The sequence below is a fragment of the Pinus tabuliformis genome, chromosome 5_1 (genome assembly GCF_031772625.1).
Source record: "Pinus tabuliformis cultivar Carrire ecotype Pingquan chromosome 5_1, CPIR1, whole genome shotgun sequence".
Lineage (NCBI taxonomy): Eukaryota > Viridiplantae > Streptophyta > Pinopsida > Pinales > Pinaceae > Pinus > Pinus tabuliformis.
The window spans coordinates 887,233,178-887,248,295 of NC_142305.1; the positions used below are offsets into that span (position 1 = coordinate 887,233,178).

The 15,118-nt window shown below is 41.5% G+C and overlaps 1 protein-coding gene across 1 annotated transcript in view; it reads right to left on the minus strand.

The window, feature by feature from the left end:
* LOC149167653 (Transducin/WD40 repeat-like superfamily protein) overlaps positions 1 to 15,118 on the minus strand; it is a 336,132-nt gene that overhangs the window by 271,355 nt on the left and 49,659 nt on the right. Inside the window, exon 5 of the mRNA XM_089433067.1 lies at positions 6,310 to 7,094. Coding sequence (XP_089289193.1) covers positions 6,310 to 7,094 — 785 coding nt within the window. The remainder of the gene's footprint in view (positions 1 to 6,309; positions 7,095 to 15,118) is intronic.

Genomic DNA, 15,118 nt, shown 5'->3' on the forward strand with positions numbered 1-15,118 from the left:
AATTTGAATGCATTGATTTTCTAGCTTAGCTTTGGCATCTTGCATCATTTCTTGATTGTTGATATAAAATTGTAGAGCTCTGAAAACAAGGTTGCAGCAGTAATAAATCACTCTTAAGTCTCTAAAATTGGCTAATGAACTCTTATAATTCATAATCATTCATGGTTGAAGTGATTTGGGCTTAATTTCAGTCATTGGCATCTAGTTGCGCTCTTGCATTCACACACATAAGTGCTCTTATTGGATTGGTAATTGTTGATAAGATTTGCTCTAAGTGACATTGTGGATTTCTGCTCTTAATTTCTCATTGTCATTATTGTCATTGGATAAGTGGATTCATTGCTCATTGTTAAATTGGATATCTCTTGTGGATGCTATTCTAATCATAATTGTGACAAGAGATCTAATTTTCTCTCTTGTATATCTCATTGGCATATTGGTGATTGCAATCTTGAAAATTACTAATTGTCTTAAGTAGCATTGATCTTTTCTTGTTTATCTCTTGAGCTAATTGTCTATTAATATTACCGACAACATTTAATTTGAGCATTTCCTCGTGGTTGAGATCAGCATCTATCTATTGTTGAAGTACTTCATTGTTCATTAAAGATCATTGTAATTAAGTACTTAAGAGCATTAAGTAATCTCACCTTAAGAGCACTCGTTCATCTCTTGCACTTGCATACTAGGATTAGTGTCTTGCATTAATCAATTAACTTTCAAGCATAAGCTTGGTGATAGAGAGATAGGCCCACCTTTCTCATCTAGCTTGGAGTCTAGAAACTCTTTAGTGGTTAACACAGTGACCTTGGAATCATCAAAGACACAGTGTCTGCAGTGCCAGAGGCATCGAGTGGTTAGAACCTAAGGGGAGGTATCGTTAACCAAGCCTTTGTTTGCTTCCCCTTGGCTTCTCTCTCACAACCTACTCTAGGGACTAGCTTCAAAACAGTTAAGAGGGAGGATACACCTAGAATAGGCATATAACTTAAAATAAACCAATACCTTGCAACTCACCTAGATTGTAGGATTTGCATCTCATTTAGGATAGTGAAGCATCCCTTAAGCAACAATTGTTCATCCGGTAACTTGGTAAAAATCTATCTTAAGCAAGTAATTGACTCCATTAAGGCACCAGTCTATCTAATCAAACCATTTAACTTGCTAATTCAACCAAGTTGCTAGGTCATTCAGTTGTGTCTCTCAAACTTGTTGGTTTCCAACAAGTCTCCCATCTTCACATTTCAATGGGACTACCCCCCATAGCTTGTTGTTGGTAGACAAGCTAGAACAGAGAGGGCAAGGATCAGAGCGACAACCCTCGCCCTTAGTGTTGTCGCATATCACTATACAATTTGGGCAACAGCATGTCCCATCTATCCCAATTCCATACTTATCACTTCCCATCGTAGATTATGAGCCCTTATTCCACCTCCCTTCTTCGGGTCAACTAACCATTGGTTCTTTGGGATTTGGCATACACACATCCTCATACCTTAGGTAGTGCCTAGAAATGCACCCTGGGAGGTTGATGTGGCTAAAAGAAAAAGAAAGAGCACATAATGGCCACAACAAAAATAAAAGAAAAATCAAAATGCAAAAGATGGTCGGGACTTTCAAATTAGCACGTGGGCAAAAGCCAATCATGAGCACTACCTCTATCATATGGACATTACCTAGTTCCTAAACCAATGTTTCCCTATCTCATAGAATAAAAGAAACCCTTGCATGTCCCAACCTTTGATGGGTGATGAACTGCCCCATCGTAGAGGGGAAATAATTGCTATACATCATATAAAGCAAGCTCACATTCCTTAAGCTACGAGCAGTAATACAAGGAAAAATCAAGAAAAAGTAAAGGCAATATAGAGGGGTGGAAAAACAAAGGCCAAGATAACTCATGCATCCACAATTGCTCCCTTGTCACATCTACACACCCAGGATGAGGTATTACATCATAGTTGGTCCCTTTGACCATGGCACTTGGCCATGAAGTCCTTTTCCTCCCTTCATTCCATCGTTATTCACATGGCACCTATCCATTGAAGGGAAGACTGAGGACATATTAGTATATTACTCTCCTTTGGGGGTTGGAAACACCTAATAGGGTCATCTATTAGCCACTCCTACCTAGGGAGGTAACACCATTACATGACTAAGGCCCCAATTTTTGAAGAGAAGCCACATATGAAGTGTTACTATGCCCATTTCTTTCAAGCTTGGTTCACTTAGAAGCACTAATAATTAATGTACCTAATGATGAAAGTTGCAGCATTGGATATTGTGTGTAATTGGCAGGTGGTTCCATCCATAGGTTTGGGCATATTAATTGGGATCCAAGTTCTCTAGAGGGCGACATTGACACCCACAAGTGGTGTTGAAATCCTTGGGACTCCAAACCGTTGACGAGCATCATTTTTAGCAATGGGACTCTGGATAGTTGAAGAGCGTCATTCGTAGCCATGGGCACCTTTAGCAACCACAACTTCTTCTCTTTTCCCTCTATTATCCATGGGATGATGCACTTGGACTAGCATGCCCCCAGTCAGGTTAGCACTTCATGAGGGTTAGGTAGTTGATCCAAGCCACAGATGAGATTTGCCACATACCTTGAGACATAGGAGGGCTAGCACCATCTTCAATGCCCTCAACATTGGAGCAGAGACAAAGGTTTTGCCACCTGGAGACCTGTGGGACCCAATTTTGTGCCCCAACCCATATTTAGGGGTCAACGAGATGATTTGCACCAGGATAGAGGGACCAACCCCTCCATCATGGTTTTAGAGGCCCTCTACACTTGGCATGGCACAACAAGGCCTAAGTGTCAACTCCCTAGAAGCCCACGCATGCATGATGTCGACATTTTGGCCCTCTTGTTAGAGATTTATCTTTATTTCACATTGGTTACTAGGCCAGCGTGTGACCTAGAGGCTTTATTGCACATTACTTTATAACTTTAGGGGCTTGTAGGCTAAATTTCACATGTTAGACCTCATATATATTGGAGAGACCTCGTTTATCACTCATCATCACACTTAATTGGATTTTCGGCCTCCTTAGAGAGACTCGCACTTCTTGTTCTCTTGGATTATATTGGATCTTGGATGCACTTTGACATTTGGAGCTAATTTTTGGATATTCTTTGGAGCTATTCTTGGAATAATGGATGGATTTCTTGCATAATTGTCTTGGAAGTGCTCTTAATTATTGAAGATCTTTATTTCTATGTCTAATGTATGGAATGATTAATTCTAGTTCATGCTAAATTGTGCCCTAATTTTGTTGAATATCTATTAAATGCTAGCTAGAGGAAAATTGCATCCATTACTCATACATGACATTGTAAGAATTGTCCTAGTGGTGAAACTCTTTGAAGCTCTTTCCATAAACTCCATTATTCCTTGAGTGGGTGAATGCTTGAAATTCATGCTAGGGCATCAAATTTCAGCCTCCTTAGAAACAATATTGGCTTATCTTTGACATCCTTGACTCCATATAACCAAGCGACAAGGCACTAATCCAAACCATTGGTGATCAACCCTATTTTTCATCCATCTTTTCTCCCTCCTATAAATTTTGTCCTTTTAAGGCTAGATTAGTCAACTAGGGCTTGGTGCAAAATTCTAGGGAAGAATATTTTTGCTGGTTGGAGAGCCTAAGCATCAAGAGGAGTGTCTTGGCTACAATATCTCTCATTTTGGTGGGCATCCACTTCAATTTCATCCATAAAATCTCTTGCCCTAAGTGTTTGCCATGAATGGGAAACCCTTGTTTTCTTCTCTCAACTTGAGGACTTCCTCGAGGGTTCCATGAACCTTGACCTTCTTGAAATCAATCATAAGGAACCTTTTCTCCTTTACTTAACTTTTGGCAACTCCAACACTCGCCTAACCTATCAAACACTAGGTCTTGCACATATCTTTCTAAGCCTTCTTATAGAAAGTGGATTGTTTCCTAGTGAAGCCTTGATCCAAATACTGAGTCTTTCTTAAGGAGATCCTAGTTGATCACCTTATTCTCCATCCTTTGAATATCTTTCATAGGTGATCTTATCCTACTGGGACTCCTCCCACCGATGAAAGTTTGTAAAGAGCATGGGGTTTTCGTTGTGGTGCCCCATTCTTAGCACTTGGTTTAGCTTTTGGCCTTAAAAGGTTCACTCTCCAAGGCCTGCTAAATTTCATAGCAACATCTTGGCATCGTTGTTGAGTAGGAAGCGAGACAATCTTCCCCTAGATCTAAGATTTTAGGCTTTCCTTTATTTGAAGAGGTGGTTTCTCTAACGACAAGATAGCTCCTCTTCTAGCGACTCCTAAATTGTTTGGTTTCAAGCATCTTGAGAATCAGCTTGACTAAACCATAGCTTCGAGGACTAGAGCTACTGCTAAGAGGGGTGAGCATACTCCATCCCCTGCTAAGCAACCTCTATTTCCTAAGACCAATCCTATTCCTACTCCTAACCCAAATCATAATCATAACATCCCAATGGCTAAGAGATGGAACCTTGCATCTTTGAAGCCTTTGAACTTTCCTAGCTTACTTGGAGCTCCTCATCAACTCCCATATAAATATCATGAATGGCTACCAAAATTTGATGGAAGTGCTTCTGCTAATATTACGCCATTAAAGGTTATGCACTAATTGGAATCAGACATTACTAGGCCTTATAAGAATGTTTGTGGCTTTGATTCTAGGTCAATTCCCATCCATGGGCTCATTAAGGGTTTAAAAGTAACTATAGCTCGTAACAGGGACATTTTTGTGCTTATGGACATTGTTGTTATTAACATAATGTATGTGGAATGTTGTCTAGGAAGTTGGGGAACAATTGCAAAAGGACTTATCATATGCTACTATTCCCCAACCTAATGGGACTCCATTAATCCTCTATAGGGAGCCTCAACTCCTGAATCACATGGAAGATATGGACCCCTTTCCATATCCTAATCAACAACCTGGAGCCAAAAGCCAAGACCCTCATACTAGCCAATATAAGTCTATCAAACTTCCCTCTGCTCAAGAGGTTAGGCTTCTTAAGAAACCTAATCCTAAGCCAACCATACCTAAGAAGCAATGGAAGCAAACCTCCTAACAATCGCTTAACCTATCAAACCCTAGGTCTTGTGCATACCTTTCTAGGCCTTCTTGAAGAAAGCGGATTGCTTCCTAGTGAAGCCTTGAGCCAAATACTGAGTCTTTCTTAAGCAGATCCTAGCTGATCACCTTATTCTCCACCCTTTGAATATCTTTCATAGGTGATATTATCCTACCGTGACTCCTCCCATCGGTGAAAGTCCATAAAGAGCAGGGGGGTTTGGCTGTTGTGACAGTGGGGCACTACCCCATTGTTAGCACTTGGTTTGGCTTTTAGCCTCGTAGGGTTCCCTCTCCAAGGCCTGCTAAATTTTGTGGCAACAGGGTCGACTGGCTCTAGTACCAACAGAAGCAAACACACTTCATGAATTGAGATTTTGAATGCATATAAACAATTATACAAACGTATAATGTATAAAAATTGACTGATCTCTTTAAATTGAGTAGTTCCAGACTATTAATATGTTTGTTTCTTTATATTAATTAATTACTTTTTATTTACTTCATCTTTTATCTTATAATTATTTATCGATACATATTATAATATTAGCCATCCCTTATCTAATTTTATGTCTATAACATTGGAGATATAATAGCTGCTTCCATAAATAATGCTATTTCTGGTTTCCAGTTTTCTGCATCGTAAGCAGATGTGCATGAAGCCATTGCAAATTAATTATTTTTTATTTACTTCATCCTTTATCTTATAATTATTTATCGATATATATTATAATATCAGCCATCCCTTATCTAATTTTATGTCTATAACGTTGGAGATATAATAGCTGCTTCCATAAATAATGCTATTTCTGGTTTCCCATTTTCTGCATTGTAAGCAGATGTGCATGAAGCCATTGCAAATGTCCCCCAATGAGACCAAAAAAGTGGATATGATACCACCATTATGAACTCATAATTGCTATATCTAACAAACCAGCTAGAAATCTGTTGTTATGACTGGAAAAGTAAACCTGCTACCCGAGATAGGTCTGAAATTGGAAAAAAAATATAGCCAAAAGCATATATTTGAAATTCTATATTGAAAACACAAATCTCAAAATTTTGGTGATCTGTAAATTAGTCATGAAATGATAAGCTGGCAATTACAAACATTTTGAATCTTACATAAAATAGAATTTAAAATCACAATTTATTTCAAACCAAAAATTTATAATAATCAAGAAAACCTTCGCAGTTTCATAAAAGCTTTCTTACACTTGCATTGACCCGTCTCCTAGTAAGACGGCTAGAAATCCAAGACGATGTTGATTTCGATGGTCCTTGTCAGTTAAGGGTTGCCACTTCACATCCCAAGCAATTTCCCCATCATGTGCCAAACACAAAACCATTCTGGGCAAACCGAACTCTGCAGTTGGAATGATACTGGTCTCATCAACAGCCAATGATACAGCAGAAGATTTTGCTCTTATACCTATTGACCCAATGTCCTTTCTAATGATGTCATTTGCTGCAACAATATCCATACAAGACTCAGACTTTTCAACCATGTTTTCTGGTACAAGCACACCAGTATCATCAATAAGCTTGGATCGAGCTTTATCTTTCATTTTCTTCCTACTTTTTTGAGCAGTCCATTCAGCATCATTATCAGTCATCTCTTGATAACGACAATCAATTGATATTGTGGTGGGTATATTTTCTAGATTCCCATTTTCCTCTATCTTTTCAACCAAGTCTATCCGGCTGGATCCCTCATGAACACTTTTTTCCGGCACTTCTACTGGTTCTGGAACAGAGTATTGCCCAACCACATGCTCCTTAAATAGGACAGGCACTGTAGATACTTTGTCGTCTTCATAATCAGGTTCACTTTTATCCATTTGCTTTTTTGCTCTTACTTTCTGCCGTTTGGAAGGTGGATCCTTTACACTTACATTAGTGTTGAAAATGGACCAGATTTGAACAACACCTTTCCCAGCTACAGGTACACCAAGTCTGTGATATGAACAGCCAGGTGGATGTGCTCCAACTGCAAGGTACTGACATATCAAGCCAAAGGCAACGGAAAAAACACTTAATCAGCACAGGACATTCAACTAACAACATAAGATAGAAAAAAGCAAATATTCTAAAGCAATTTTCCATTGTTTTTTGTAATTTTATCTTACTAGGAAAGCAAACTGGGGTGCAGATATACAATTTGAATGAATGCTGCTACCCGATGCCTCAATAGATAAGTCAGATATATAACACAAATATAAAACTGTAGAATATGATAAAACATTAACACATCAAACAAACAAATTTGTAGAGAAAATATGGTTTATCTCATAACAAAGTTTGTAGAAAACTTCTAATTTGAGTATTTACAAGCTACATCAGAATTTCACCAACACAAGTGACATGAGAAAGGCTCATATTCAAACACCTCAAAAAGGGAGCCTTTGAATAATAATTAACAAAAGTTTCATCTCCAACATCGAATTTATTAAAGCATGTATCAGATATGTCATGCACAAACAAATGGCAATGGAGAGAGGATATAATATCCATACTGCTTGTTAAACAAATCATGTATAGTGGGATAAACCTAGGTGAGCCAAAGACATCTATAGATTCTTCCCATTGTTAAAGCATGTATATGATCGATCAAAACTCCCAGTTGCAATGAATTAGGATAACCATGTGTATATCCTTCTGCAGTAAGATTCAATTGTATATTTTCTATTTGTCAACTTAGGCCAGTACTAGCAATGAGAATTAGACTATCTTAAAGAGATGATAAAATATAAAGGCCAATGTTAACTTATATAACTCAATAAACGTTATGAGTAAAGCAAAGAGAAAAGTAAATGTAAATGTAACTCAGGCCAGTTGAGGTAAACAAGCTGAAAATACAGTTATCTACATACTAAGATACGTTTCCTATGTTTTGGGAGTTATAACAATTATGGTCCAAATATGTACTTAATGTCTTCCTCCATAATGAACAAACATCATATATAGAGCAATTTCTCTATGTTCAATATTTCGTAACATAGTATTGGAGCAGATACTCGTCATGGACCCTAAGAATAGAGTGTGACCACCAAAACTTGTGACAAAGACAGAGGATCAAAAAGCGACGAGAATAATACTATCAAAGACTGTGAAGGTGAGAAACGAAAAGGAAGAATATAAGTGGCAAAGTCTAGAGGCAAGGAGAGAGAGCAGTGTGGGCACCTATATTATACGAGGACCCGTCCCCACCAAAATTCACGGGGTTTCCTTCATCCCGACAATCCGGTTACTTTGGAACTCGTCGGAAAATTCCCCAATTGGCCGGGGACTCGATTGGGGACTTGGGGACTTCCAAGCCGTCCCTTGAAAAATCAAGGACTTTTCGGGAGACTTTAGGACATCCCCCAATATCATGCACATTAAACTTTAAAAAAAAATTGAAAACCTAACTTCTCAACTTTAAAGTAAAAACAAATAAAAATAAAAAAAATTTGAAACCTAAACCCTATCGCAACCTTAAACCTATCAACTAAACTAAACCTATCAGTGCTATCACATACACACTAAACTAAATTGTAATATCCATAAGGAAATTTTATAATAAATAACAAAGCATGCATAGACATAAACACACAAAAAATTACTCAAACATCAAAACACCAATTTAGAGCCAAAAACTGTGTTGCTGAGCTATTTTATTGATAAAGCATTTTAGTACAATAGGTGCTTGGAAAGTATGCACCTGGGCTTGCCCAAGGCAAGCTAGCTAAGCCCAAGTGATGAATATGAAATCTCCTTCAAGCGTGTTGGCCGGTCTTCCTTGGCTCTGCGCTAAAATGCCCAGAAAATGAGCTAATGGTGGTGTAGAATGGTTGTTAGGGCCTCCTCCGGTGCTCGGAAAATTCTGAGAAATTAACCTCAAGCTCTCCACCAAATACCCAGAATAACCCACAAAGGAATTTGTCAATGGTTAACCGTGGAATTCCGACCATATTTTCCTTCATTGGCTCTGTTGCTGGGTAATTTGAGCCACCTATCAATCCTGCTGCAAAAAGCCCCCAAAATAGGTGCAATCACCGACAAAACACTTCCCTGGACTACTCCTCAAGTTTCAACCCCAAACTCACTTCTCTCCTCAACCTCCAAGTGTGCCTCCTCCAAGAACTGTGCAATCCCTGCGCTGCTACTACTGAACCTCTCCACAAACTCACACTCTCTGTTGCTGGTACAAACTAGAATAGATGGGAATCCTTCCTTGGGTTAGCACTCGAAGTCCACTGAAGCAAGGGTTCAAAATCTAAGACTTCTAGTCCGAAATACTCTTGTGCTAAACAGCACTTGCAGACTTGGCTTCAGCTCAAGTGTGCTAGTCTAAGACAATTCTCAAATATTCATGAATGACCAAAATGAGTGCATCTTGCTCTTTTTGTCAAAGAGCCTCCAAAATGCCCATGTGGGCCCAACTCGACTTTCCCCCACCAACTTCGCTCCAATGAGTGTGTGTTTCCCTTGTGGGCCGCATTTCTCTATGGGTGGCCCCCACGTACCACTAGTGGCTCGATTTTCCTCCTCCATCCTCTAATGTTTGGGCTCACTTAGATCAAAAATACATGTGGGGCCTCTAAACCCACACTTCCTAGGTGTTAATGCGAATTTATTCAAAACTGGCCAAAAATTGTTATTTCCCTTAGCAATGTTGCTAAGTGGGAATATCACAATCCTCAAGCAACTATAATGAAGGATGTTGAAGTATCTGCTCCACCTCCCAAGTGGCATCCTCATCCGTTAGGTTCTTCCATCTAATCAAAAACTCCTTGATGACCTTGTTCCGCAAGGGCCTCTCACGAGTGTCCAAAATAGCCCGAGCTCTAGAACTAAGTTCCCCTCATCATCCATATGTGGTAACTCTGTAGCTGTTGTCATCTGTTGTCCCAGTGCCTTTTTCAAGCAAGACACAAGAAAAATGTTATGTACTCGGCTCCATGGGGGTATATCTAGCTCATATGCTACCTCCCCGACTCTCCTGGTGACTCTGTACAACCCATAGAAGTGAGCCTTGAGCTTCTCGGCCCCCTTCTGTTTGAGTGATGACTACCTGTACAGTTGGAGCCTCAAGAAAACTAAGTACCCAACCTAAAACTGCCTCTCTACTCGGCCCTTGTCCGCATAGAGCTTTTACAGGGTCTGCGCAGTTTGCAAGTTATCCTTGAGAGCCTTTCAAGATATCTTAGCTCTCCTGTATCCAATCCTTGGCCCTAAGGTCCTTGTTGTCTCCAAACATCATGTCAGCAAAAGATAATGCATCATAACCATATAGGGCTCTGAATGGGGACATACCTATGGACATGTGGTACGTGGTGTTATAGCAATACTCGCCCAAGTGCAACCACCGTATCCATGCACATTGTTGCCCCGTCACGTAGTTACGCAAGTAACCCTCCAGCCATTTGTTGACAATCTTCATTTGCCCATCCGTTTGGGGGTGATAACTGGTGCTCAGAGTGAGCTCTGTGCCCACTAGTCGAAACAACTCCTGCCAAAATCCTCCCATGAACCTGTTGTCCCGATCACTGACTATGGTCTTCGAAAGACCATGAAGTCGAAATACCTCTCTGAAAAATAATTCGGCCACCTGTGAGGCCGAGGACCAGGCTGAGATGGCAAAAAAGTGTGCAAACTTTGTCAATCAGTCCACCACTATGTATATGCAGTCCTTGCCCTGCGTTGTGGGCAACCCAGTGACAAAGTCCATCAACACGCTCTCCCACTTCCCCTCAAGAATAGGAAGAGGTTATAGTAGCCCAGTAGGGTGTGTTTGTTCACCCATGTTCCTCTGGCATGTGTTACACTCTCAAACATGCCTCAGAACATCATCCTTGAGGCCCCTCATCCATAAACCGGTCACTAGCACAAATAACATGAAGAAATGTAACCAACGTTTATTGGAAAAAGTATAAGTCTTGTAAAACCCTTGATGCCCTGATAATGGTGAGTCATGAGTTGCCAGCAGGATCTTCTCCCTCAACTGGGAGTTGGGTACCAAATAAATCTGGTTCCAGAAGTAGATCACCTCGTGCATCACCCGGTACCGGTCATCTACCACTGCACCTTCAAGCACCTCACATACAAAACATTCCTTGGAATACTCTACCAACAATTGTGCCCGCAAATCCGGTGCAATGCTCATCAATGATAGGGTAGCGGGCCTCCTGGACAACGCATCAACTGCCACAGTGTGCTTCCCTTTGACATACTTAATGTGAAAGTCGTATGCCTGGAGCTTGCTCACCCACTTCTGTTATATCTCTTGCAACTGCTTCTGCTACAAGAAAAATGTGAGACTGTTGTGGTCTGTCTTGACACTAAATCTGTTTCCCACCAACTACTGCCTGAACTTGGCTAGCGCATGCATGATGGCTAGCATCTCCTTATCGTAAATGGAGTACAGTCTCTCCTGGGGTAGTAGCTTCCGGCTTTCGAAAGCTATCAGGTGTCCCCCCTGCATCAAAACTGCTCCTAAACCCTCCCCGATGCATCACACTCAAGCATAAAGGGTTGTCCGAAATCAGGGAGTGCTAACACCAAGCAGCTGCTCATGACCTGTTTGAGGTGCTCAAAAACCACATGCGCCCCATCTATCCACTATAACGGCCCCTTCTTCGTCAAATCAGTGAGAGGAGCTGTTAGTTGCGAGAAGCCCCTCACGAAATTCTAATAGTAGGTGCAAATGCCCATGAAACCCCTCAACTCTGTCACATTTCAGGGCTTTGGCCAATCCCGGATGGCCCTGATCTTCTCTTCATGAACTCTCACGCCATCCTCTCCAATAATGTGCCCTAGATAGAGCATCTTCGTCAAACCGAACTCCCACTTGACAGCGTAGCATAGAACTATTGCTCCTCCAGAATATGCAACATTGTCTCAACATGTTGCAAGTTCTCCTCCCAAGTCCAGCTATAGATCAGTATGTCATCGAAGAACACCAACACGAACTTCCGCAATTGCCCACAAAATACGTGGTTCATGCAAGACTAGAAGGTTGTTGATGTGTTGGTTAGCCCGAAGAGCATAACCAAGAACTCAAAGTGCCCATAGTGGCACTTGAAAGCTGTGTTAGGGACATCCTGGTCCCTCACACTGATCTGGTGGTACCCCGAGTGCAAGTCAATCTTTGAGAAGAACTTAGCCCCCTCAGCTCATCTATGCGTGGGATGGGGTAGCGGTTCTTCATGGTCTTCTTGTTGAGGGCCTAGTAATCTATGCACATGCATAAGGACCCATCCTTCTTCTTCACCAGGACAACTGATGAAGCAAAAGGGCTGGAGCTAGGCCTGATGTGCCCAAGTGCCAACAACTCATGGATGGCCCTCTCAATCTCATCCCTATATGCCTTGGGATGTCTGTATGGTGTAGTGATCATGACCTGTACCCCCGGCTCCAACTCAATGGTATGCTCAAAACCTCGATTAGGAGGTTGCCCAGGCGGTATGTCTCCAAACACCACCGAGTACCTATCCAAAATAGCTTGTATGTCTAGGTGTGGTGGCTTGGGCTGACCCCTAGCCTCAAAAATCCTCAACTCCACGGCCCACTCAATATTGCCATGCCTCAAATCAGCCTCCATCCTGTGGGCCAAAAAAGTCTACAAAGGGTAAGAGTGCATACCACTCAACAAAACCAATTTTCCATCTAGCCCTGTGAACTCCATCTCCAACTTCCTCCAATCTGTAGTGACTCGTCTAGTGAATAAAGCCATTAGACACCCATCACCACATTTGTGTCTGGTACATCTACCACAAAAAATGGTCTGAATAGTTCCCCATGGTGATTGTCAAGGCAGGAACATAGCGAGTGCACTGCATGGTTCTATCTCCCGGCACAAGAACCGAGAATCCCTCAAACTCCTCGATTCTGATACCCCTCCTCTGAACCATCTATGCATCGATGAAGTTGTGGGCAGCCCCATTGTCCACCAAAACTGACATATGTTGCCCCTACACCGTGCCCCTGATCCTCAAGGTCAAAAACTTGGGTACCCCTCGCAAAGATGCAAGGACCCCTCTTGCTAGTGCGAAAGAAACTCCCCTTGATAGTGGTGGTGGTGGTGATGGTACCCTCTCCACATGTGTTGTGCCTTGATTTGGGGTAGCATTGGATGTGCTCTAGCCAGGAACATTGGTGGAAAGGCTAAGGCACATGATTCTAAACAGTTTGGGAGATATTAAAATAATTAATATTTTTAATGGGGTCCCTAAGTCTAAACTTAGGGAAAATAAAATATTAATGTGCATTAATATAAAATTGTGTTAGAATCGTCCAAAAGTCATAGATCAAGCCAAATCTAATCTTAGCCATTGATTAAGGACTTAATCTTGGTCGTTGATTTGTCAACGAAAAAAGTATAAGAGGAGGCTTGAGGGTCACTTGGAGAATACATTGAGGGAGACCAGTCAGTTCAATTTCTAAAGCAAGGTTCGTTGAGAAATTGAACCAGTGGTCTGGAGAGCAGTCAGGAGGCAGCAAGTACAGAACAGAGAGACGGGAGATCAGCACAGAAATAGAAAAGGCAGACATAGGGCCAAAGGGAGCCACGCAGAGACAGCAAAGACTGCGCAAAGCCAGCAGGGCCTGTGTCATCCACGCTGAGGCTGCAGGAGTGACACAGAAGGCCAGAGAGGCTGCGCAGAGTCTCAACAAGTTGACGCAGAGGGTTTTAGGTCAAGCAAAGGTCAGTAGGGCCGACGCTGGGTTCAGAAGAAGTGCTAGAAAATTTGTCTATCTGTGGGTAAGCCAATTTGGCACCCTGTTGTACTAGAAAATTCTCCCTTGCTGCACCGGTTTTCCCACATTGGGTTTTTTGCATATGTATGTTTCTGTATTACGGTGTGATATCTGCAGCAGTATTTATTTTAATGTTTATTGAAGTAATTTCATGAATAACTTATGGTGAAATAAGTGGAAAAAGTAAATCAGTTGCTGCAGTGATAGAATTTTCACATGGTATCAAAGAAAGTAATCAGAGACAGAAAGGGAAAATCAGTTATGGGTCGAGACCACGATGCAGAGGCATCCACCTCTGGGGACTCACGCATATTTTCAGAAGATTGCACAAGAGAAAGAGATTTCGATTTCTCTATGTTGGCTTCCAAGCTGGAAGAAGAAGTGGCCTGCATGACTAGTGCTGCATCATCAGAAGTATGGTATATAGACAGTGGAGCCTCGTGGCATATGACAGAAATCAGGGAGTGTTTCTCAGAATATCGTGAAGAGAAAATGAATTTTCAGATCACCATTGGGAACAAGGCAAAGTGTACTCCAGTAGGGAAGGGTACCATAGTTTTTCAAACAGAATCGGGAGAGCGGTTCCGTGCCACAAATGTGCTACATGTACTAGGATTGGGGATGAACTTACTTTCCGTGTCACAACTACAATGCAAGGGCTATGACGTCTACTTCATCAAGGAAAAGGTATACGTCAAACACCCGAGGTGGAAAAAGAAAGTGTAGATCGGGATCAAAAGTAATCAGTTGTATAAATTACAACTAGAATCACCAATGGCACTAATAGGAAGTGATGGGGACAAGGACTTGAACGAACTATGGCACAAAAGGATGGGTCACTTGCACCATGGAGCTCTAAGAATTCTCAGGAGCACTGTAACAGGAGTTTCGAATCTGAGTAGGGAATGAGATGATGTATGCAGGGGATGCGCTCTAGGAAAGTATGCCAAGGCTGCATTTCCTAGGAGCAAACACAGGGCCAAGAGTGTACTAGAATTGATACACTCAGATATCTGCGGACCAATGTCCGTCAAAGCTCTCAGTGGTGCTGAGTATTTCCTTACCTTCATTGATGACCACTCGAGGAAAACTTGGATTTATTTTCTGAAAACCAAGGATGAGGTTTTCTGTCGATTCAAGGAGTTCAAGGCTCTGGTAGAGAATATGACTGGGTAGAAAATAAAAGTTTTGCGCTCAGATAATGGTGGAGAGTATGTCGATAAGGAATTCACTGATTATTGCGCTAAGGAGGGCATTAGAAGAGAGTGGACAACTCCCTACA